The 26,351-nt window shown below is 41.0% G+C and overlaps 1 protein-coding gene across 1 annotated transcript in view; it reads left to right on the forward strand.

The window, feature by feature from the left end:
- Window positions 1–26,351, forward strand: part of LOC126278687 (cohesin subunit SA-2-like) — a 381,965-nt gene that overhangs the window by 89,040 nt on the left and 266,574 nt on the right. The window contains exon 8 of the mRNA XM_049978948.1: window positions 15,380–15,560. Within this exon, the coding sequence (XP_049834905.1) occupies window positions 15,380–15,560 (181 nt within the window). The remainder of the gene's footprint in view (window positions 1–15,379; window positions 15,561–26,351) is intronic.

Below are 26,351 nucleotides of genomic sequence, written 5' to 3' on the forward strand. Positions count from 1 at the left end.
CGCCTTCCCGACAATATTATCTATGTGGTCCTTCCAACTGTAGTTGTTCGTAATTTTAACACCCAGGTACTTAGTTGAATTGACAGCCTTGAGAATTGTACTATTTATCGAGTAATCGAATTCCAATGGATTTCTTTTGGAACTCATGTGGATCATCTCACACTTTTCGTTATTTAGCGTCAACTGCCACCTGACACACCATACAGCAATGTTTTCTAAATCGCTTTGCAACTGACACTGGTCTTCGGATGACCTTACTAGACGGTAAATTACAGCATCATCTGTGAACAATCTAAGAGAACTGCTCAGATTGTCACCCCGGTCATTTATATAGATCAGGAACAGTAGAGGTCCCAGGACGCTTCCCTGGGGAACACCTGATATCACTTCAGTTTTACTCTGCGATTTGCCGTCTATTACTACGAACTGCGACCTTCCTGACAGGAAATCACGAATCCAGTCGCACAACTGAGACGATACCCCATAGCTCCGCAGCTTGATTAGAAGTCGCTTATGAGGAACGGTGTCAAAAGCTTTCCGGAAATCTAGAAATACGGAATCAACTTGAGATCCCCTGTTGATAGCGGCCATTACTTCGTGCGAATAAAGAGCTAGCTGCGTTGCACAAGAGCGATGTTTTCTGAAGCCATGCTGATTACGTGTCAATAGATCGTTCCCTTCGAGGTGATTCATAATGTTTGAATACAGTATATGCTCCAAAACCCTACTGCAAACCGACGTCAACGATATAGGTCTGTAGTTAAATGGATTACTCCTACTACCCTTCTTGAACACTGGTGCGACCTGCGCAATTTTCCAATCTGTAGGTACAGATCTATCGGTGAGCGAGCGGTTGTATATGAGTGCTAAGTAGGGAGCTATAGTATCAGCGTTATCTGAAAGGAACCTAATCGGTATACAATCTGGACCTGAAGACTTGCCCGTATCAAGCGATTTGAGTTGCTTCACAACCCCTAAGGTATCTACTTCTAAGAAACATCATGCTAGCAGATGTTCGTGTTTCAAATTCTGGAATATTCCATTCGTCTTCCCTGGTGAAGGAATTTCGGAAAACTGCGTTCAATAACTCCGCTTTAGCGGCACAGTCGTCGATAACAGTACCATCGGCACTGCGCAGCGAAGGTATTGACTGCGTCTTGCCGCTTGTGTACTTTACATACGACCAGAATTTCTTCGGATTTTCTACCAAATTTCGAGACAATGTTTCGTTGTGGAACCTATTAAAGGCATCTCGCATCGAAGTACGTGCCAAATTTCGCGCGTCTGTAAATTTTAGCCCATCTTCAGGATTTTGCGTTCTTCTGAACTTCGCATGCTTTTTCCGTTGCCTCTGCAACAGCGTTCGGACCTTTTTTGTGTACCACGGGGGATCCGTTCCATCTCTTACCAATTTATGAGGTATGAATATCTCAATTGCTGTTGCTACTATATCTTTGAATTTGAGCCACATCTCGTCTACATTCGCATAGTCAGTTCGGAAGGAATGGAAATTGTCTTTTAGGAAGGCTTCTAGTGGCACTTTATCCGCTTTTTTAAATAAAATTATTTTGCGTTTGTTTCTGATGGATTTGGAAGAAATGGTATTGAGCCTAGCTACAATGACCTTGTGATCACTAATCCCTGTATCAGTCATGATGCTCTCTATCAGCTCTGGATTGTTTGTGGCCAAGAGGTCAAGTGTGTTTTCGCAACCATTTACAATTCGCGTGGTTTCGTGGACTAACTGCTCGAAATAATTTTCGGAGAAAGCATTTAGGACAATCTCGGAAGATATTTTCTGCCTACCACCGGTTTTGAACAAGTATTTTTGCCAACATACCGAGGGTTGGTTGAAGTCCCCACCAACTATAACCGTATGAGTGGGGTATTTATTTGTTACGAGACTCAAACTTTCTCTGAACTGTTCCGCAACTGTATCATCGGAGTCTGGGGGTCGGTAGAAGGAGCCAATTATTAACTTAATTCGGCTGTTACGTATAACCTCCACCCACACCAATTCGCACGGAGTATCTACTTCGACTTCACTACAAGATAAACCACTACTGACAGACACAAGCACTCCACCACCAATTCTGCCTAATCTATCTTTCCTGAACACCGTCTGAGACTTCGTAAAAATTTCTGCAGAACTTATTTCAGGCTTTAGCCAGCTTTCTGTACCTATAACGATATCAGCTTCTGTGCTTTCTATTAGCGCTTGAAGCTCAGGGACTTTTCCAGCGCAACTACAACAATTTACAACTAAAATTCCGACTGTTCCTTGATCCAAGCACGACCTGTAATTGCCAAGCACCCTTTGACATTGCAGCCCATCCCGCACTTTCCCGAGGCCTTCTAACCTAAAAAACTGCCCAGTCCACGCCACACAGCCTCCGCTACCCGTGTAGCCGCCAGCTGAGTGTAGTGAACTCCTGACCTATTCAGCGGAACCCGAAACCCCACCACCCTATGGCGCAAGTCTAGGAATCTGCAGCCAATACGGTTGCAAAACCGTCTGAGCCTCTGATTCAGACCCTCCACCTGGCTCTGCACCGAAGGTCCGCAGTCGGTTCTGTCAACGATGCTGCAGATGGTGAGCTCTGCCTTCATCTCGTAAGCAAGACTGGCAGCCTTCACCAAATCAGATAGCCGCTGGAATCCAGAGAGAATTTCCTCAGATCCAAAGCGACACACGTCATTAGTGCCGACATGTGCCACCACCTGCAGCTGGTTGCACCCTGTGCTCTTCATGGCATCCGGAAGGACCCTTTCCACATCAGGAATGACTCCTCCCGGAATGCATACGGAGTGCACACTGGATTTCTTCCCCTCCTTAGCCGCCGTATCCCTAAGGGGCCCCATTACGCGCCTAACATTGGAGCTCCCAACTACCAGTAAGCCCACCCTCTGCGCTTGCCCGGACCTTGAAGGCTGAGAATGATCCTCTGAAACAGGGCAGGCGGCTGCATCTGGCTCAGCCAGAGCCAGTGCCTGAAACCGGTTTGTCAGACGCACCGGGGAGGCTTTCTGATCAGCCTCCGGGGACGCCTTTCGCTGCCTGCCACGCCTTGGAACGACCTCCCAATCAACCACAGGCGAGGGCTCAGCCCCACTGCGGGCAGCAACCGGGGCAACCACAGCGGCGGACCGATCTGGGGACAGACGGGACGAGGTTGACATCCCCGTGATACCCAAGTCCGGCTCCCCACAGTGGTGCCCATTGGCAACAGCTTCAAGCTGCACGACCGAAGTCAGCGCCGATTGCAGCTGTGAGCGAAGGGATGCCAAGTCAGCCCTCATCCGAACACAGCAATCGCAGTCCCTGTCCATTCTAATCGATGTTTAACAACAGTTACCGAAACACGAGTCAGTGCCTAGATAACGCAAGCGGAACACACAAAGAATGTATCAACTAACCTGTACAAATGCCTTACGACTGCGCTACAATCTGCTGAATTTACGATTACAGTAACTAAAACTCGAAATTGCACCTCCTATACGAAACTCACACGCAATTTAAATAAGAATCTACGAAGTAAACACTAAAGCGCGATGCTACAACCCTCAAATACTATAATACGCCCGAAATATATGAATTAAACAATGCAAGTACCCAAAAACACGCAAAGAAATTAATTAAACTATCTAACAAATAAGTAAGCTAGGGTTATACAACTTGCTGCTGCAGCTGCTTATCCAACGGCGGCAGGGAGCACACTGACTGGCCAACCGACACTGGCCGTTCACAACAAAAACAGAAGACAGACGACTACGCGAATTTGCACTATTCAGGTACTAAGGCGCGATGCTACAACCCTCAAATACTATAATACGCCCGAAATGTATGAATTAAACAATGCAAGTACCCAGAAACACGCAAAGAAATTAATTAAACTATCTAACAAATAAGTAAGCTAGGGTTATACGACTTGCTGCTGCAGCTGCTTATCCAACGGCGGCAGGGAGCCCTAAATCCCCAGCTGATTCTAAATGACCAGTTGCAACTGAGCACATCACCACTCTTAAACTTTGCACAATACAGTAAACCTGCTACGGAGTACAAAGTGTCCTAATAGTAAACAAATTCACACCACAGTATAATGTAATATCCCTTATGTGTTTACTAACTGTAACTCAACTGTAACAATGTAATATTTGGTATTTATTAATGCATAGTTTTTCTAATATCCAAATGTAACCCCCAAGGAAAACATCACTGTTGTACAACCAACAATTAGCGTCCAGCGCAACTGTTCACAACAAATACCAAAAAATTGTAATTTGCAATAATGTGTATTCTAAATAATTCTAATTGTTTCATACATGGTACTGACAAACCATAAAATGTGATTTATTATGTTAAAGAACAGTTTTACAGAACAAAAAGTCAAAAGACCCATTTGACAATTTCAAAGACAATACCACAACTAAAGATCATATGTAAGTGCGTTGTATCTTAGTCCAGAATGTTTGGTTCGTAAGAACACAAGCTCCTTGTAAACAATAGCCAGTAGTTATCTGAAGATGGCCTAATAAGCCGAAAACTAGTTAATACAAATAAAAATCAGTAGAACAAAAAACTGCTTAAGTGTTATTCAACCCTCAATATGGGAATTTTCTATCAAGAAGTGAAGGAAGAATCCATAAATAAGATACTTAATTTTCTTTTCCTGCTGTTAGTTCTCCCCCCTCTTTCATTCAGAACTATATCTGCCTTCTTTAACTTTCTTCACTGTCAAGATTAAGATGAGAAAATTTCATTACATTGAATGCGTTGACAAAGAAACAAGCTATGACAAAAACAAAGTAACCAGCAGAATAAACATCTGTACAGCGTGGATAGAAAACAGACATTTGATGGAATATATGTGGACAGGACAGAATATATGAAGTATAGTAGCGAGAGAATGCAGTATATAGTGAACAACAAGACACCAGTGCCATATTAATGCACGCAACAAGAAAACATGTTATTATGCATGTAGTGGGACAATTTTTAAATGTTTACAACAACTATACACAAACCTGTATGTTTTAAAAATATTTTAAAAATAGGAAAGAAGATGAAGGCTATTACATATAACACAGATAAAATAATGCTCAAAAGCAAGCTGAAGGCTGCAAAGAAGAGGATGATGCTAAACTGGGTAAGTGAGTATGACAATGTACAATAGACGAAATTCTGGTGGGGAAAACTATGGAAATAACTAAGAGGTAAATTGAGAGTTATAAATTGGGCGACAGAGAAATTGGCCAGTTATTTGTATAAAGAGAGAAAAAGAGAGGTCTGATTATGACATGACAGGAGAGTAGGCCAATTATTTATGAAGAGCGATCAAGGAAAAGCAAAAGGCACTGTGTAAGTTGGCAATTAAGTAGTATTTATGGGTGGTTTCCATCAACTATTTTTATGAAGTACAAGGGGATAGATATATTGTCTACATAAGACACAACACTGACATGGAAAGCTCATAAGAGACATAAATGTAGTAAGTAAGTTTTAAATAGAAGACCACGTAATATGAAGTATAGAGAGTAATGGCAGACACTGGTTTTAAATATGAAAGGAATGTGGAGTAAAGGCCTAGTAAGAATAAGATAATTAGCCCGTATGTATTATAAAGTCACATAATGCTTGTAGATGAAAGTCAGTTGAAAATACACTGTCATTACATGAATACAGTTCCACAAGTACAGTCTGTAGCAGCATGAATTTCAAATGTGGAAGGAATGATACCCCATACTGTGGAATGAAGCAATGATTGGTTAAATGAGTGTTTGTGCATTATGCTTGAAGGAAGATTCTACAAGGTCCTCCACTGTATCTGAATAGCAATTGTAAGCCTCTGTATATGAGATTTAAAGAGCATAGCAGGAGACACTGGGTAGCGGCTTGAGTCATTAATAAAGTGGGTCAGTAGTAACAGATAGTGGGAGCAAGTGCAGAGCTCTTAAGAATGTGGAGGGCAAAGTCCCAGTTGTGTGTAAACAGTGGCTATAGATGTGATCAAAACAAAAACAGTGGTAACCACTTCATGACAGGATGTAAACAGTGGCATTGTTCATAAAGAGCCAAAACAAAACATTATGTATTATGAATGAAAATATGTTAATTTAAAATTAGTTTAAACTTACCAGGAAACTAACGTAAGGCATTTTGTACTGTTACATGGATTTGTACTGGAACTGTACACTGAGGTTGAAGTCGGAGAATGGACTAACAGTTGTTGATCTCAACACCAGTTGAGAAAATCTGGAGTTTCACAATACAAGATCACATCATGGAAAACAGAATCACCAATATGGGTTGCTGTTGTAAGCTGCTTGCATATGTTCTGGTAATAGGTGTGAGTGTGATGATCTTCTGTCTCCACATGTTTATGAAATGTGTAGGTGTTGTGTTTGTTTTAGTTGCAATGACATGAAGTGGACTTCTCTATGAAACAGTTAAATTGTAAATAGGTGCAGAATAGCATGGTGCTGGAATAATAGTGAGGAAAAGTGTAAAGAATGGCATGATGAAGGCATCTAATGAAGCAAATGTTTCATTGAATTGAAAGGACAGCAAGCACCGATAGTAGTTGTATAGCTGTGTAAATTCTTCATGTAAATATTTTGTTGAATCTAAAGGGATGAAATGTGCCAATAGTAATGGTATAGCAATTTTGTTGAATTTAATGGGTGGCAATGTGCCGATACCAGCTTAACAGGAGTATAAAATTTTGTGACTGAAACTTGGCTAGCAGAAATGATAGATTGTAAATTAACAAAAAGACTACCAACAACATAAAGGTGCAGAATAATGGTGCTTTGAAGATCTTTGCTATTAAAAGAATAACGTAACCAAAATAAAAGTGTAACTAATCATTAATGATTTTGAGATGTAAGGTTATACTTCAATTTATTGAGCGTAACAATTAGTTTTTTCAAATCACATAGTAATTGAATCTATGGTTATCTAAATTAATCAATAATTTGAGAATAAAAAAAATATAAAGCATATTCGAGTTTTCAAAAAGAATAATGAATAACAAGTGTAGTGAAATGGTGTGGCTCTTGAAAGATGATAAATGAAAAAAAAAAAAAGTTGTTGTTGTTGTTGTTGTGGTCCTCAGTCCTGAGACTGGTTTGATGCAGCTCTCCATGCTACTCTATCCTGTGCAAGCTTCTTCATCTCCCAGTACTTACTGCAAGCTACATCCTTCTGAATCTGCTTAGTGTATTCATCTCTTGGTCTCCCTCTACGATTTTTACCCTCCACGCTGCCCTCTAATGCTACATTTGTGATCCCTTGATGCCTCAGAACATGTCCTAACAACCGGTCCCTTCTTTTTGTCAAGTTGTGCCACAAACTCTTCTTCTCCCCAATTCTATTCATTACCTCCTTATTAGTTATGTGATCTACCCATCTAATCTTCAGCATTCTTCTGTAGCACCACATTTTGAAAGCTTCTATTCTCTTCTTGTCCAAACTAGTTATCGTCCATGTTTCACTTCTATACATGGCTACACTCCATACAAATACTTTCAGAAACGACTTACTGACATTTAAATCTATACTCGATGTTAACAAATTTCTCTTCTTCAGGAACGCATTTCTTGCCATTGCCAGTCTACATTTTATATCCTCTCTACTTCGACCATCATCATTTATTTTACTCCCTAAATAGCAAAACTCCTTTACTACTTTAAGTGTCTCATTTACTAATCTAATTCCCTCAGCATCACCCGATTTAATTTGACTACATTCCATTATCCTAGTTTTGCTTTTGTTGATGTTCATCTTATATCCTCCTTTTAAGACACTGTCCATTCCGTTCAACTGCTCTTCCAAGTCCTTTGCTGTCTCTGAAAGAATTACAATGTCGTCGGCAAACCTCAAAGTTTTTATTTCTTCTCCGTGAATTTTAATACCTACTCCAAATTTTTCTTTTGTTTCCTTTACTGCTTGCTCAATATACAGATTGAATAACATCGGGGAGAGGCTACAACCCTGTCTAACTCCCTTCCCAACCACTGCTTCCCTTTCATGCCCCTCGACTCTTATAACTGCCATCTGGTTTCCGTACAATTTGTAAATAGCCTTTCGCTCCCTTTATTTTACCCCTGCCACATTTAGAATTTGAAAGAGAGTATTCCAGTCAACATTGTCAAAAGTTTTCTCTAAGTCTACAAATGCTAGAAACATAGGTTTGCCTTTTCTTAATCTTTCTTCTAAGATAAGTCGTAAGGTTAGTATTGCCTCACGTGTTCCAACATTTCTGTGGAATCCAAACTGATCTTCCCCAAGGTCCGCTTCTACCAGTTTTTCGATTCGTCTGTAAAGAATTCTCATTAGTATTTTGCAGCTGTGACTTATGAAACTGATGGTTCGGTAATTTTCACATCTGTCAGCACCTGCTTTCTTTGGGATTGGAATTATTATATTCTTCTTAAGTCTGAGGGTATTTCGCCTGTCTCATAAACCTTGCTCACCAGATGGTAGAGTTTTGTCATGACTGGCTCTCCCAAGGCCGTCAGTAGTGCCAATGGAATGTTGTCTACTCCCGGGGCCTTGTTTCGACTCAGGTCTTTCAGTGCTCTGTCAAACTCTTCCCGCAGTATCATATCTCCCATTTCATCTTCATCTGCATCCTCTTCCATTTACAGTACATCACCCTTGTATAAACCTTCTATGTACTCTTTCCACCTTCCCTTCTTTGCTTAGAACTGGGTTTCCATCTGAGCTCTTGATATTCCTACAAGTGGCTCTCTTTTCTCCAAAGGTCTCTTTAATTTTCCTGTAGGCAGTATCTATCTTACTCCTAGTGAGATAAGCCTCTACATCCTTACATTTGTCTACTAGCCATCCCTGCTTAGCCATTTTGCACTTCCTGTCGATGTCATTTTTGAGACGTTTGTATTCCTTTTTGCCTGTTTCATTTACTGCATTTTTATATTTTCTCCTGTCATCAATTAAATTCAATATTTCTTCTGTTACCCATGGATTTCTATTAGCCCTCGTCTTTTTACCTACTTTATTTTCTTCTGTCTTCACTACTTCATCCTACAGAGCTACCCATAAAAATATTATGAGAAGGTAAGGCTACTCGCCATATAGCGGAGATGCTGAGCCGCAGATAGGCTCAACAAAAAGACTCAGACCATTAAAGCTTTAAGCCAAGGCCTTTGTCAGCAATAGTCTCACATATATATGCGCGCGCGCGCGCCCACACACACACACACACACACACACACACACACACACACACACACACACACACACACACACGATTGCAGTCTCAGGCAACGGAAACCACACTGTGGGCAGCAGCATCAGTGTATGATAGGAGTGGTGACTGGGTGGGGATAAGGAGGAGGTTGGGGTGAGGATGGGGAGGGATGGTAGGGTAGGGGAAGTGGAATGCTGCAGGTTAGACGGAGGGCAAGCAATAGGTAGTGGTAGTGATGGGGGGGGGGGGGGGGGGGGCGCGGAGGGTGTAGTGGAAAAGGAGAGAAGTAAACAGACTGGGTGTCATGGTGGAATGAGAGCTGTGCAGTGCTGAAATGGGAACAGGGAAGGGGCTGGATGGATGAGGACAATAACTAACGAAGGTTGAGGCCACGAGGGTTAGGGGAACGTAGGATAGATTGCAGGGAAAGTTACCAACTGTGCAATTCAGAAAAGCTGCTGTGAAGCAGTCATTGAAATGGATATAATGTTTGGCAGGGGGCTCAGCAACAGGATTGTCCATTTGTTTCTTGGCCACAGTTGTCGGTGGCCATTCATGCGGACAGACAGCGTGTTGGTTGTCATGCCTACATAGAATGTAGGTGATGTTAGTGACCAGAATGGTGTAGGTGGTGGTGGGAGAATGCATGGGATAGGTCTTGCATCTAGGTCTATTACAGGAGTATGAGCCATGAGGTAAGGGATTGGGAGGAGAGGTTGTGTAAGGATGGACGAATATATTGTGTAGGTTTGGAATACTATTGTGGTAGGGGTGGGAAGGATAGTGGGTAAAACATTTCTCATTTCAGAGCACGACAAGAGATAATCGAAACCCGGGTGGAGAATGTAATTGAGTTGCTCCAGTCCTGGGTGGTACTGAGTTACAAGAGGAATGCTCCTCTGTGGCCAGATGGTGGGATTTTGGGAGGTGGTGGGACACTAGAAAGACATGGCACAAATCTCCCATGCCATCATTCCACCACCACACAGAGTCTTTTTATTCGTCTCCTTTCTCGCTACACCCCCCTCCCCCCCCCTGCCCCCACCTCTTCCTCCTCACACTTGCCCACCGTCTAACCTGCAGCACTCCACTGTCTGACACCTTTATCCTACCATCCTACTCTCCCCGCTCCAGCCTCCTCCTTACCCCACCCAGTCGCCACTCCAATCATGCACTGGTGTTGCTGCTCACAGTGTGGTTTTAGTTCTCTGAGACTGCAGTCGTGTGTGTGAGTTGTGTTTGCGTGTGTGTGTGTGTGTGTGTGTGTGTGTGTGTGTGTGTGTGTGTGTGTGTGTGTGTGTGTGTGAGTCTATTGTTGATGAAAGCCTTGGCTGAAAGCTTTGATAGTGAAAGTCATTTTGTTGTGCCTATCAGCAATTCAGCATCTCCTCTATATGGTGAGTAGCAGCTTTCCTTCTCATAATATTGTTACATTCCAACCTGGATTTTCCATTGGTTAAAAGTAATAAAAATTTGAGTGAAAATCTGCTTATTTCCAAAATTGTCTGTTGCCTTTTCAACAAGTTCTTGTTATCCAAATGGAACCAAAAGTGTGAGTAACCGTCAATGTCAAAACTTGATTTCAAGGTAGGGTCTGTGGAAATTTCTATCAACAACTCATATTCATTTGATGGTAGAATGTTCGGCTTTTTGGATACAGTGAATGGGTTGACCACCCATTCGTATTTCTGCAGCTTCTCATCTTCAGCTGCTGGGAAATAATGCTCCAACAGTGACATCGAGCTTCGGAGATGTTCCAGGATTTGATGAAACAAATTCTTCCCAAGTGCAAGTGTTTCGTTTTTCAAAAGCTCCTTGAGAAGAGGAAAGCACTCAACCTCCCCCTCCTGGACACTCTCTGCCCAAAAACTGATTTTCCTCTTGAATGCTCGAACTTTGAGGAAGCAGGGAACAATGAGGGCTTCCCATATCTTCACACAGTATTGTGAAAAGTCTTGGCTTCAACGGCCTTGATTTTATGTAGTTAATGATTTGAATGGATTCATCTAAACTTTCTTGAATGAAATAGGCATTTGTTTCGTAGCTAAAGCGTATCTGTGGAGAGCACAATGACTAATGCTGCAGTTCTTGGAATTTTCTTTTATTTTCGTTATTGCTCCAACTGTAGCACCCATCATAGCTTTTGCACCATCTGTGCGCACATCTATGCAATTATACCATGAAACTTCGTTAGTCCTTAAAAAATCATCCAATAGACGGAATATTTCAGTACCTGTTGTGTTGGCAGGTAGTGGTCTGCACAATAAACAGGTCCTCCTCAAAACGCCCAGAATATTGATAACGGACAAAAACTAATAAAATCACTTATCCTGCAACATCAGTGGATTCATCTATATGCAGAGAAAATGAATTGCTTTGGATGCGAGAAACAAGAGTGTCTTTCACATCATTTGACATGTCAACATTGCATCTCTTAACAGTATTGTTTGATAATGGCACCGAAGATATCAGCTTTACTACCTTTTCGTCTAGCATGCAAGAAACAATATCATGAACACACGACTTATGAGATTTTCCGCAATGGTATGAGCTTTGCCAGTTTTTGCCACTCGATAACTAACCAAGAAAGAAGTTTTTACGAATTTTCAGTAATTGTTTTTGCATGAGTTTTCATGCAATGCTGAGAAGCAGCTAGTTCAGCACTCTTCCTTTTGCAAAAATCGATGTCTTTAGCCTGGAAATCCGGGTGAGTACCTTCAAAATGACGGCGCAATTTAACTGGAACCATTGAACTGTTCGGAAGGACTTGCGCACAAATTACACACTGAGCTTTACCCTCCTTTGTCTCCATAAAGCCCTTTTCTAAATAGCTTTCGTTGTACTTACGCTTCTTGGTTATTCCACTTCCACGGGATATTGCAACCAATGGAGTACTTGCAGTGTTTTCACATAATTAATCTGGCTGTGGAGCTTCTTGTGATCCTTTGGTCGTCCTTCCTACTGATTCATTTCAACTGGAAATCTCCCTTGTGAAGGCGATGGAGAAACTGCACCCTTCTCCAATGATCCTGACTTCAGCCACCGATCCATGTTAGGATAAACTGGTCAAAAATTGACTTATAGGTAGTGCACTGACAATGCAAGTTTATCATTGAATGATGCCTAGGGCCACATACGTGCCAGCGAACACTGTGATTGGTCGACAAAGCTCGTTCTGCACATGCATAAAGGGTTTCAGCGCATCTAGTGCCATGAGCCTGCGCGCAAACGACCCCCGTATTGTAGCGAAACAGTCTATCAGAGAATCTGCATTCTCCGGCACTAAACTGTGTATGCGTTCTCACTTAGGAACCGCAAAGGCTGCTTGGGAATACGACGTGAAGTAAAAGTACACATGTTCTTCACACAAAAAAAAAAATATTGATGAATTTGATTTTCACATTTTTAATCAAAAATTTTACTCATTATTTTACACGATTTGGTGAAAGTTGGCCACGGACCCCCTAGAAACAGCCAGCGGCCCCCTAAGGGGTCGGCAGACCACACATTGGGAAGCCCTGCTGTAAGGAAAGGTCTTACTACCTCTTACATGAGAGAGAATAACAGTTCATATGAACTATTAGCTTAGTGTAGTTGAGTATTATCATGCAGCAACTTATATGTTGTGAGATAAGTGTGGTTGTTGTAGGTGCAATATCTCAACAGTGAGTCACACTACATAGTACCATTCACTGCCTCTTCTCTGCTGAGGAAGTCATATTGGAACACATCCTTTTGTCTCCCAAAGACTGTAGTATTCACTTTCTTAGTACCCAGAAGTACTTCCAATTTATTTTATGTTGAGATGATGTATGTGTTTATAGCATGAATATCTGCTTAAGTTCTTGATTCACCCACATTATCACAACTGTACTTTTTCTTGAAATTTCACCATATGCACATTGCACAAACACATTCTAATGGCTTTGTGATATTTAATGAGTAGAACTGACACCCAGAGTAAACAGTTAGATAATAATTTTGCTTAGACGTGAGAAGGAGACAACCTTGAGTGTAGCATAGTTACCATATTGATCAATATACCAGGGTTGCCACAAGTTCAGGAAATCAGGGGATTTCAAACATATTAGGGAAATTTGAATTTTTTTTCAGTAGCATGAAATTGTTCGTTTAATGAGATATCATGCTTTGTCGATGACTGGGCGCAGCTGAGTACATGCGCTGCTTCCCTACGCTCTCATTCTTACTGCTTCTCCCCTTCCCACCCCTCCCTTCAGTTTACAGTCAGTGCTGCCACCACTACTTTCTGCTAGCCTAGTAGTTGCCGATGGGAGGCAGGGGCCATGAGGAGGAGTGGTTTGTTTGGATCTGATTCTCAGAGCTTGTTGACTTAACGGCTGGAGACAACAGTCTTGTATGCATGAGTTCTGTCTGAGTGATTGTGTTAATATGTGTGCGCTCTCATTTTCTGACAAAGGCTATGGCCAAAAATTTAGTGGTGAGAGTGTGATTGTCTTTTCTATGTGCCTGTCTGTGGCTCAGCGATCATCTTTATGGTGAGTTGCTATCTATCCTCATCAGTGTTGATTCTCAGAGTATTTATGCAAGTTATCTGTTGCGTGGATGATAATCGCAGTCTCATTTCATCAACATGGTGTCTGTATCACTTGAAAAGCTGGCTGCTTGAGTGAACTTGCACGACTGGGCAAAACCGCAGGCCATTTCTGCGAGTATCTCTAATGGATTGGGCCTGCCGATTTGAAGCCCATAGTTTCCCACTAATGTGCAAGCCCTGCCTGTTGGATCTAGTCTCACTGATTTGCCTGCAGGCTAGGTCTGTCTGTGTGTGTGTCGTAATGCAGCGGATTTTCATGGTTTATCCATGGACCCAGGACTGTGGTGCTTCTCGGCAGGCCAGAGGCCAGGGGTGATGGATTTCAGGAATTTCAAGTGTCTCACCACAATTACATTGTGCAGTGCGGCATTTTGTAGACATTTTATTTATTCTAGTACATTTTGGCACTTTAAAAGTAGTATACATATTAGAAAGTATGGATGATAAGAAGAAGAAGAAAATTGTGACACTCGCTGGCAGTTTGTATGCTATCTACTCATGTATTTTTTTTTTAAAGAAAAATCATATGATACCTGTAGAATAATAGACATAATGCAGTGGTTAATAGCTGACAATAACGAAAATAGTAGAACCAAGATTTTATTGGCAGTCACCTATAGTGTTGGCTTACACAACTCTTCCCCGTCTTACACATTTCTTTCAAGAGGCCTACTTTATTCTGAAGTTATTTCTAAAAGCAGTGAATGTAATTTAAATCTTGTCTTGCAACTCCAACAAAATGCATAATTTTGCCATCAAATGTGTTTTACTTTACTAAACTCAAATAACGTCAGCTATCTTAATGAAACATACATACCATTTGGATTGTTTTCTCCATCTAAAAACAGGTTAGTACATAAATCTTTTTCTAACGTTTTTAGAAATACAGAATGCCTTACATTTGTTAATTTTTTTATTTTTATTTATTTATTTTTGTGTGTGTGTGTGTGTGTGTGTGTGTGTGTGTGTGTGTGTGTGTGCGTGCGTGCGTGTGTGTGTGTGTGTGTGTGTGTGTGACTCATGTCTTTACTTACCCCTGAGATCTCAAAATTTCCCAGGGAAAAATGCTAAAACTTGTCTGGAAATCAGGGAGATATCAGGAAATTTCACTTGGGGAAACCTTTGGCAACCCTGCTATACATCTACCTCATTAAGATGGCACTGCATAATAAACCCACATCTGTTCCTGTGACATGAAATTTACACAAAATGCCTTGTAAGTTGACTGTGGATTTCTGTTGGTGATGTGTTCTTCAAACTTGCAAATATGAAGTCGCATATATGTTGGTATGTTATGATTGGTAATATGTATATCTTACACATCTTATACATTATCTACTGATTATATACTGTCACTGGTCATCTGCTGCAGTTCAAGCAGCAAATTCAAACAACCAACACAATCCCACAACTTTGAGAGTTTGTGCTATCTTCCTTTGTGAATGTTGTTTCATCTATAGTGTGACAGATGTCCAGGTAGAACATGGAAGAAAGACAGTACACTAATTGTATATTTTATTTTAAACTGTATTTAATGATGTACTCTGATAAATTATTCATATTTATGTGTTAGTAATTGTTTTCTTTGCAGGTGCTTTGGAAGTGAATTGTTATCCACAGATAGTGAGAATTTATACTTGCTAGTGTTTTCAAAGTATTTATCTGTTGCACAAGCTGCAGGGGAGTTTCTTTTACTTGTATTTGAGGAACAGAAGAAAAAAGATAATTCAAGCCTTTTGGAAAATATTGTTTGTTTCTTCTCTGAGGCTGGGGTATGTAAGAAGATTTGTTTCTAGTTTATTCTGAATTAGTGTTTTCACAACTTGTAAAAAAATTTAAATTTTCTTGTCTTTATTTCTAATGCATTTCTTATGGCATAAAATTCATATGTAACTGAGCCATTCAGTGAAGTTCTTGGATACTTCATCTTGCTCTTGTCTACTTCTCAGTGTAAAGTGTGCAGTGGTCTCCATGTCTTGGAAAATCAGTGCACCACCTTTGACGCAACTGAATTGTCTTCATTAATGCAATCATTTTTTGAATGCATCCATTCCATCTCGAGGCTTGTTTGGACCATTGTACTACACCTCTGCCCAAACACACAATGTATCTGCATGCTAGTATGTGAGCACTAACTGCATGAGTAACTAGATACTGTATTGTAGTAGTCAGGCTTTTCTGTCTGCGTTTGTGATACCCTCAGTGGGCTCATAACTTTCATGAGTGTGTGCATGGTGAGCAAGAGTACCCAAGATATTACAAAACCCAATTCCTTCCTTGCACTGCAATCTCCAATTTTTGACTATCCTTACTTCTCTTTCTTTCTCATGGTGGCTGCCTTCGATGCTGCCTCGACCATTACCCTAGGTTCTGATTTCTTTCATCAACTTTTTAATTTGTTTTGTTTGGATCACTTTTTGGCTGAAGTTTTAGTCCTCTCCTAGGTTTAACCTCCATTCTAAAAAATTTTCATTTGTGCGAACCAACAGAGGAACAATGCTAAAAAGTAATGCCTACTGCTTACATTGTTAACAAATCTTTCCACACAGTAACTGCATCAGCTCATCTATGCACTTAAAAGCCAATGCAATAGCCAATACAATGTGTTGGGGTCATTATGTACCCTGTTGAAAGAGCTGACACAGAGATCAGACTTCTGATGCCTGAGCAGCAACTCCCCACACGTACCTTGGAGTAAAAGCTCATCTTACATTGAGTCTCCTGACAATGGCTACAGTGCCAGATGACCTTTGCTGCTGGAGGTGACATCAGGGTGGATATTTTACACGTGAAATATGTCAGATTGAACCAACACAATGGCCGTTCCGATTCAACCATTTCAACAGACAGGTCTAGATATATGAACAATATGAACACAGACAGTTACAATCCTTCTGCTTTATCTTTCCTGGTTGCCCCATGGGAAGAGGGACAAGCCAGATGACTGGGAGCAAAGCAATTTACAATTGAATGGGTTCTCCTTTTTCTGTATGAACATGATTTTTATTCTCTGATATAAGGTTATAAACTATCGTCAGTGTGAGGCAGATTAGTTGGGGTTGGGGCGTCTCATGCTGGGTCTGGGGGTCTCGCAACCCTCTCTTCTTTGCCGGCTGCCTCTTTCATCCCCTTTTCCTTTGTTTTACTTACTTTTAGATACAGTTTGCCTCTTTCTCTGCCACATCTTATTTTCCATTTTAGAGGTAGCACTGTCTGACTGTGGGTGCTCTTAACACCTTGACTATAAAAGGCGTGGGATGGCTCTGATCGCAAACAGATGTCTCTCCCCCAAAGTCCCACACAACTCCACCTCCCATCCTGCTGCCTTAATTATTTCTGTTGGTTTGCTTTTGTTATTTTCAGTCTCACTGATGGCTATTACATTTTTAGTCTTCTCACTTTTACTGTTCTGCACCTCCCAACTAGGAGGCATTTTTTGCTCTGCGACTATCTTTTGCCATTAGTCAGGATGGAGGGGTCAGATACGGGTGTTTTTCTCACAGTGGATGAGCCCTGGGAGACTAGTCACCTGCTCTGACCTACAATGAAATGAACTGAGTGTATGGCATTGTTGGCCAGGAGGCCCCATGCAGAGGAGTTCGGCCACCGTATTGCAAGTCCCTTTTAGTTGATGCCACTTCGGCGACTTGTGGGTCAGTTCTGACCTACATATTGGCCCCATCCTTATGCTTCTCCGTGAATTATTTTTCAGTTCTGGCATCGGTATTGCCTTCAGCTAGTAAACCACTGATTCTATAAAGAATCGTACTCCTGTGTATAAAACAGCTTCAAACTTTGGACTATTTTACAAGTATGTTAATGTGTTAAATATTTGATTTGAAGCATGTAAGCATAAAAAATTTAGAAAAGGTTTGAAATTATGTTTGAAGTTTGCTGCCAGTTGTCAAGTGTTCTCATTCTCAAACACTGGATGAATAAAGTCTGGGTTAGTTGCACTCCATATTAAGCAAAAGCTAATTTTTCATGCATGTCAATGTTTATGACATCATATATCCTGAACTACGTGACATACAGTAAAATAATTGTGCAGGTACATTCAGTGGTACATGTGGATAGTACATGCAATATATGTTGCATATAGAGTTAGTACTAAAAGAGTAGTAACTTAAAACGTCATACCTGATGTTTAAGTTTTACTGCATAAACATTGAAAATGTAGGCTGCAATTGACTTTTTTCTTTCATTATTTTGTGAGCGTTGTCAGTGAGAGAAAGATTCGTAAAGGTTTGAAATTATGTGTAGCTTCTCATGCTCACAGAATTTACATAGCACCCCCTGATCCAGCAATTATTAAGGATGAAGATTGAGGTAATTATGATGATGAAGGGGGAATACCGAACAATTTTAACTCTCGGCAGCTCTGGGTCAAAGCTGAAACAGATTAACAGACAATGAAAAAGAAATAAAAGAGAAATCCTGGGTTCATTGTACACTAACTTCAAATTTGAAACCTTTTCCTGATTCAAGCTTTTGCACACATGTTGATAAGTCTGCTGTGTAAATTGCTGAGTTTTCATTTGTCAGTAATCTCATACAATTCATACTTGATGAGTCAAACAACTATGCACTTTTTAAGATCTTTCTGTGGGGAAATGAGATATTTCCGTGGCATCCCCATTCCAAGTATTTAAAGAGATTATACTGGGATTCAAATTTGGACACAAGAAACAATTTTGTATGCAATGCCATGAGAAGAAATCATTTTGAAAATTTCTCAGTTGTCTATCCTGTAATGACAATAACAATATGCCATTTATAAAGGAAAATTGCCAAATGCAAAATCAGTATATGAAGGAAGAGTTTGGTAAGACTACTGCCCCATTGACTCAGATGAGAGATGATTTAACACTTGAAATAAAACAATTGCCATTCTATTTCTGCTTTGACAACCATTTTGCAGGGTTTTCTGTTCTGTCGTTCCTAAGAGAAGAAGGTTATGGATGAACAAGCACTATTAGGGAAAACAGAGTGCCCCAGTCTTGGCCCATTTCTTCAGAGGAAGAGCTAGTTAAAAAGGAAAGGTGATACAGTGGAAACTCACTTAACAAGCACCTCCCATAATGCACAATTACAATAACGGGCAAAACAAATTGGAAGAAAAATGAGTGATGTTTTGCATAACAAGTGACGATGATTCAGTGTGATGTCACCAGCCATTTGCATGCAATTGGGGAAACGTTCAACAATATGAACACCTTTCATCGTCGGCAGTGGCATATGTGCAATGTCTTTAGCAAGTACAGCAGTCTGGGTTTAGCGCTCTTTCTGCTACCATCATAGTGAAGCTTTTTATCACAAATTTTTTCTAGACTTGTGTTTACACCGTGTTTTCTTGTGTGCTAATTTTAATAACCTTCATAGAAATTTCCGCAAAGATAAAGCCACAAGAAGACATCGATAAGAGAAAGAAAATAACCTTAGAAATGAGACGTAAATTCAACAGAAAACACCGATGTGTTGTGAGCATTGCTGATTTAGCAGTTGGTGTACAGTTGGTGTACATCAACTATTTACCTATCCTCAAGAACAGGAACAAGATTAAGTAGATAAATGTTTCAAAGGGAGTGACAAGAGTATCTAAACAATGGTTTTGCATGCTGGATGATGTCAAAAGGTTTCTCCTTCTATGGATCAGTGAAAAGCAAGGCAACACTCATTAATGACAATATCATCTGTAAGAAGGTGAGAATGATTTTCGCTAACCTCCTTAAGAAGACCCCAGGATCATCAGTGGCCAAAGAAGTGTTTAAGGAAAGCTGTGAGTGGTTTGAGAAGTTGAAGAGATTCATTGTTTGGTTGGTTGATTTGGGGGAGGGTACCAAACAGCAAGGTCATCGGTCCCATTAGATAAGGGAAGGATGGAGAAGCAAGTTGAGCATGCCCTGCAAAGGAACCATCCTGACATTTGCCAGAAGCAATTTTGGGAAATCATGGAAAATTTAAATAAGGATGGTTGCGTGTGGGTTTTGAAGTGTCCTCCTAAATGCCAGTCCAGTGTGCTAACCACTGCGCCTCCTTGATCAGTTTTAAGAGAAGAACCAGCATCCACAGCGTTCTGAGGCATGGCAAAGCAGCCATATGCGACACAAAAGCAGCAGAGAACTTCATCAGCAACTTCAAGATGCTCGTAGATTCTGAGAGCTATCTGCCACAACAGGTTTCTAATTGTGACAAGACGGGTCTATTCTACCTTTACAACAGCAGAAGAGAATGCATTGCCTGGCCACAAGCCAGTAAAAAACTGCCCCACACTGCTATTCCGTGCCAGTGCAAGTGGCGATTTGAAAATTAAATTGCTTGTTTACCATTCAGAAACTCCATGAACCGTCAGGAAGTGTAAAGTCCAGAAGAGCAGGTTAAATGTGATGTGGAGGTCCAACAACAAGGCTTGAATGTCACGTGATCTTTTTTTGTGATTGGATCAATGAAATGTTTGGCCCTCTGGTGAAAAAAGTATTTGATTGAGGTGAATCTACTATTCCATGCCTTGCTTGTTATGGACAATGCTCCTGCTCATTCTCCAGGCCTACAAGACCACCTCCATGAAGAACTTTAATTCATCATGATACAATTTATGGCTCCCAAAACCACTCAATTACTCCAGCCTATGGACCAGCAGATTATTTCTAACTTTAAGAAGCGCTATGCTAAAGCAGTCTTTGAGCATTGCTTTGAGTTGACTGAAGGTGCCAATCCCACTCTCATAGAGTTTTGGAAATATCACTTCAGCATTGTTGCCTGCGTCAAGATGGTCAGAGAGACATGGGAAGGGGTTACCAAGAGGACTCTCACTTCTGGTTGGAAGAAGCTTTGGCTGGAGTGCATTGTCAAATGTGACTCTGTGGCATTTTGAGTCAGTACCTGTGGAGCCTGTAGCCAACAAGATTGGGTCTTTGGCCAAGAGCATGGGACTAGAAGTGGATAACGATGATATCAGTGAGCTTGTGTAAGGTCACAGCCAAGAAGTGACCACTGGAGAGCTTATGGAGTTGCAGTAGGTTTCACAACCGGAAATTGTGGAGAGGAGTTCTTCAGAGGAGTAGGATGAGGCAGTAACAGCGAAACAGTAATCTTCTGGTGCAGTAAAAGAATTGCTGAAAGCATGGAAATCGGTTGGATCATACATTGAAAATCATCACCCCCAATAAGGCAATGGCTATGCACACTAAAAATATATTTGACAGTAATGCTGTGTCGCATTTGCGCCAAGTGTTGAAGTGTCGGCAGAAATAAATGACTATAGATAGCTTCCTATTAAAAAAGAATCAGTTATGTATTGTGAATAATGAAGTACATAATACTGTATGTATAATTTTCTGTAAATAAATTGCGTTAATAAGATAAAACTTTTAGTACCTTTTCTGCATGGAATGCATCATCATATTTCACATTAATTTATATGGGATAAGTTTTTTTTGCTTAACATATGTTTTACACTATGAGTAAAATTATATTCACCAAGCAAGGTTCCACTGTATTTTGAATCTTTACTTTGCAAGGATGATGTCATTATTATCACAGAACGGGTGAGCAATTCAGTGGTTGTTGTAGCATCGACCTGTGAAGGAGTGGAACCTGTACCATCTGTAAAAAGAAACTCTGCAACAGAGAAGAAGACAATCAAAGTACAACAGCCTTAAATTATTACAGCTTATAATAAACACATGGGGGGTGGGGGGGGGGGGGGGGTGGATAAGATGCCATGTAGAGAATAAATATTCGAAACAAGAAATGGTATTCAACTTTACTTCCTTGGCTACTGACATGATATCTGCATAATGCTTGGTAGCTGAAGAAAGGAATAGGAGCTAAGACTATTCAGTCTGAATTTGGGAGATAAATTAAACAAGTTTACCAAAAGAGATATGTGACCCCTTTAAAAGAAGCAGGCAGGCCTTCTACCAGTCCTATATGCAGATACAAATTATGTGTTCCAAGTGATGTAAGATGAGGTGGTATAAAATGCTACATCAAGAAATCTGAGAAAAAGAGGTGCATAGGTATGTACTGCAAGTGAAAGTCATCAGCAGTTTGCACAAAATGAGGGAAGTGTGGTGTAGGATTGTGTCTAGAACGTTTTGAAATATACTACAATATTTTTGCGAAATTCTCCTGCTATTGCTCATAGAAAAATGTGGCTTTGATCAATCTTTATGTACAATCTTAATATGATTTGTATGATATTATGGAAAATAATGTTTTATCTGCCTGTAAGTAATTGGATAGATAAAAAACCTACTCACAAAGTGCCAGTGGGGGAACATACTAATAAAAGATACTACACTTTGCTAGCCTTTGGGGCATGTCGATCCTTGTACTGGCAGAAGGGTTGAATGGGAAGGGAAAGGAGTAAAGGAAAAGGACTGGTGAGTTTTAGGAAAAGGGGTAGAGTTCAGAAAGTTGCGCAGGACCCCTGGTCATGGAAGATTTACAGGGAGGAATGAGAAGGAAAGACCGATTATTGGGGACTACACCAGATGAGATGTGAAAATCTGAGAACTTAGAGGTGGAAGATATGGTGATATGCAAAACAAGAGATGTGGTTGCCTCGAATGCCAAGGCTGTATTGGTGGGAACATTTGACATGGAAAGGATGGCAACTGTCAAAATATATGTTCTGCTGTTTGTTAGTAGGCTTAATGTGAACAGAAATGTGTAGCTGACCTTTGGTGAGTATTAGGTCAGTGACAAGGAAAGTGGCAGGGGATTCAGAATAGAACCATATGAAATATAATTGGGAGAATGTATTCAGAGATTACAGGAATTTTAGATGGTCAGCCTCATCACAAGTCCATATAGCAAAGATGCCATCAATGTGTCTTAACCAAACCAGGGACTGAATGCTTATGGATTGCAGGAAAGCCCTCTCCGAGTGACCAAAGAAAATGTTGACACACATCCATAGGTCTTCAACCCATGGTTGGGTATGGATACATTGATGATATCTTTGCTATGTGGACACATGGTGAGGTTGATCTGTTAAAATTCCTTCTCCCAATTAAATTTCATATGACCGTATTCCGAATCCCATACCACTTTCCTTGCTGTTAAACTCATCTTCAGCTACACTTTATTAAATCTACAAACAAACAGCAGTACTTATATTTCGACAGACTCTCCATCCCATACATCCCCGGCATTCAAGGCCAACATATTTGCTCTGATACAATTTGGCACTTTCTGATCTCAGGTAATTATCCCATCAGCCTAGTTCAAAAGCAGATTACCTGGGCCATCACATTCAATCCAGGTACTGCTGATACCTCCAAAAAATAATGAGTACACCACTTGTCACTCAGTGTCATCTTGGTCTCCCCAGAAATGAAATCCATTCTGTCCTAGATTTTGCCCACCACACCTAGAATAGTTTTTCGTGGCCTTCCCAAAATTCACAGTATCCTTGTCGCACCCTACACCGCTTCTGCTCCCATCTCCATGTCGCATGGCTCCTGTCCCTGTGACTATCTCCACAGCAAGACTTGCCCTATGCACACTTCTACTACAACCTATACAAGCCCTGTAACTTGTAAAACATCTACTATCAAAGGGAGAGCCAGGTGTGAAATGACACGTCATATACCAGCTGTTATGTATACGCTGTTTTCCCTTTTATGTCCACATGATTACCAACAAGTTGCAGTTAGGATAAATGGGCATAGGCAAAGGATGTATACTGGCAACACACAATATCCTGTTGCAGAACGTGCTCTACAACATGACAGTCATGACCTTGGCGTCTGTTTCACTACATATTCCATCTTGATTCTTCGTACAGACACCTGTTTCTCATAACTCCGCAGGTAGGGTGCATGTCCTTGGCTCCCACCACCCACCTGACCACTTGCTGTGTCATAAATATTCACCATTACCCTCGCAAGATGCCACACACGAGAAAGAATCATAGGGGGCAGATCACCTCCAGCTTCTTGCAGGACAACCAGTAACTTTCTAGCCAGTTTACCATGCAGATCAGCAGTCGGCATAATTGTAGACATATGAGTTAAGGCACTGATAGTTGAGCTTGATGCAGCTCTCATTGTACCTCTAATGTGCAGGGTTCGTTTCACATATATTTCCTCTTCAAATACTTACTGGTCTGGATTGAAAACAAATTCTTTACTGAACGATGTAAATTGTTTACTTCATACACAGATTTTGTGCTAATACCACAGTCTGCTGTGCATCATCAATTTGACACTTTGTTTGAAATTTCACTATCGTACGTCTTCCAGTTCTGTAGCATTGTATGAAGTTATGCAACCATCCACTGCTCCTCTTGACATCTCTATATCACACACAATTTGATGTGCATAAATGTAGTATGTCATTATCATGCACATTCTGTAAATTGTATTGATCATGCACAAACACTGGTTTTTGTAACAAGTGCACCTTGCCCTCCCTTAAATATCTGTAGTTTTTCTTATGCACTACATGATCATAATGCTGCAGATGTATTAGAAATCTATTTGTAATTTTTTTTAACTATGCCATGCATGATCTTCCATGTACATAATTATGTTTACTACCCACTCCTAGGAAAATAATTGCCCTTTATTAGGTTTCATTGGAGACAAGATTTGTGGCTTCCTGTCTGCCAAGGATGAAGAACTACATGGTCAACACTTGTTTCAGTATCACTTCCACTTGTTAAGCATACAATGTCATCATTGTACTCCTCATGTACATTGTCCGCACAGTTGTGTGCATATGACACCTCACATTCCACTAACTCATCTTGCAGATAAGCTAATATTTCATCTGCCACTGCATTCTCACTCTGTGAAATTTCTTGGGTCCCGTTCTCATGAAATGTCAACTTCAGCAACTGTTGTTGTAAATATAATGCAATGTTTGCTTTGTTTATCATTGCCATTGCTCTGCTTTGTATCAACACCAGTAGCACTGCTGTGACTTACTTGTTGACTAAGCAGTTCAACAACACTCTGCTGTGGTCTCTTGGTTTGCTCACCATTGGACACCTCCAGTCCCATTCCCTGTTGCCATTAGCAGCCAATATTGAGGTTGTGTGGTAGACAATGTGTGGGGCACCAAATGCCATAAACATCATTGGCTTTTTGCTACCTCTCACTCAAGGGATTACTTGTTTGTATATATGTGTGTGTGTGTGTGGGGGGGGGGGGGGGGGAGAGAGAGAGAGAGAGAGAGAGAGAGAGAGAGAGAGAGAGAGAGAGAGAGAGAGAGAGGGAGCGGGGAGAGGGGGAGAGGGAGGGGGAGGGGGGGTTCAACTTCAGCCATGTCTTGTAATAATGAGTTCAGCTGATTTCTGATTTCTCCTCCCCAGATAACTCCTGCACTTTTTGTAGAGGCATTTTGTGTATCTGTATCAAGCTGACCTGATTGTATATTACTGTAGAGAGTACAAGAGCTCAGTTCCAAAAGGTGGCATGATATGCCTCAATTTTTTTAAAATAGCTTTTGGGTAGCCATCATGATTGTAAAGATCAGAGTTTGAATGTAATTAATAAGAAGTTTCACTAACCTTGTTGTAATTTATCCTCAGCCTCCTCTCTCATTAAAACGTATACACTTTTCAGGAAGAATTTTCCAGGCATTTGTGGCAGTGAAATGTGTCTGTGGTTAGCAGAATAAAATCTTCACTATGCAGCGGAGTGTGTGCTTGGCAGATTAAAACTGTGTGCCAGACCGAGACTCGAACTCGGGACCTTTGCCATTCAGGGGCAAGAGCTCTGCCATCTGAGCTACCCAAGCACAACTCACAACCCATCCTCACCGCTTTACCTCATCTCCTACCTTCCAAACTGGAGGGCGGAAGTAAAGCTGTGAGGATGGGTCGTTGAGTCATGCTTCGGTAGCTCAGATGGTAGAGCACTTGCCCGTGAAAAGCAGAGGTCCCGAGTTCGAGTCTCGGTCTGGCACACAGTTTTAACCTGCCAGGAAGTTTCGTATTCCGCCACCTTTTTTTGTTCTACCAGACAGTATCCTTCTCTCCTACTAATGTAGTTTGTACTTCAGAAAAACTCAGTAGCACGCCCCTCCCCCCAACCATCCACCATCCAGTCCCTGAATACCTTAATATTTTATTCCACCAAGGCTATGAATTTTTCATCGTCTCTTACTGATTTCCTTCCCACACCACACACTGCTGCAATCCTTTGTTGTCTTAACCTTCATAACATCATAGTCAAAGCTATCACATTCCCAAGCCACTATCCTTCCCCCAGGTTTCTACCTGTGTAATCTCCTTCACCAAAGCCTGCCGCATGGGCCTACCCATCACCACATACTCTGGCCCCGCCAGTGGTTAATCTTACAAAGGTACAGCATCTTGTGAAACAAAATATGGTGTTTATCAACTAACTTGTGTCCACTGCAGAGTGTTTTATATAGGTATGACCATTAATAGACTGGTCGAATGCATGAAATGGTCATAGAAGAACTGGCGCACTTGGAGGACTAACAGTAGTTGCTGAAGAAGGTGTTTAGCATACCTCAAGGGCCTGAGTGCTTGCTACATCACATGGTTCCAGTACTTGTTTCCCTGAACTCCAGAGATAAGG

Source organism: Schistocerca gregaria, chromosome 6 (assembly GCF_023897955.1).
Source record: "Schistocerca gregaria isolate iqSchGreg1 chromosome 6, iqSchGreg1.2, whole genome shotgun sequence".
Lineage (NCBI taxonomy): Eukaryota > Metazoa > Arthropoda > Insecta > Orthoptera > Acrididae > Schistocerca > Schistocerca gregaria.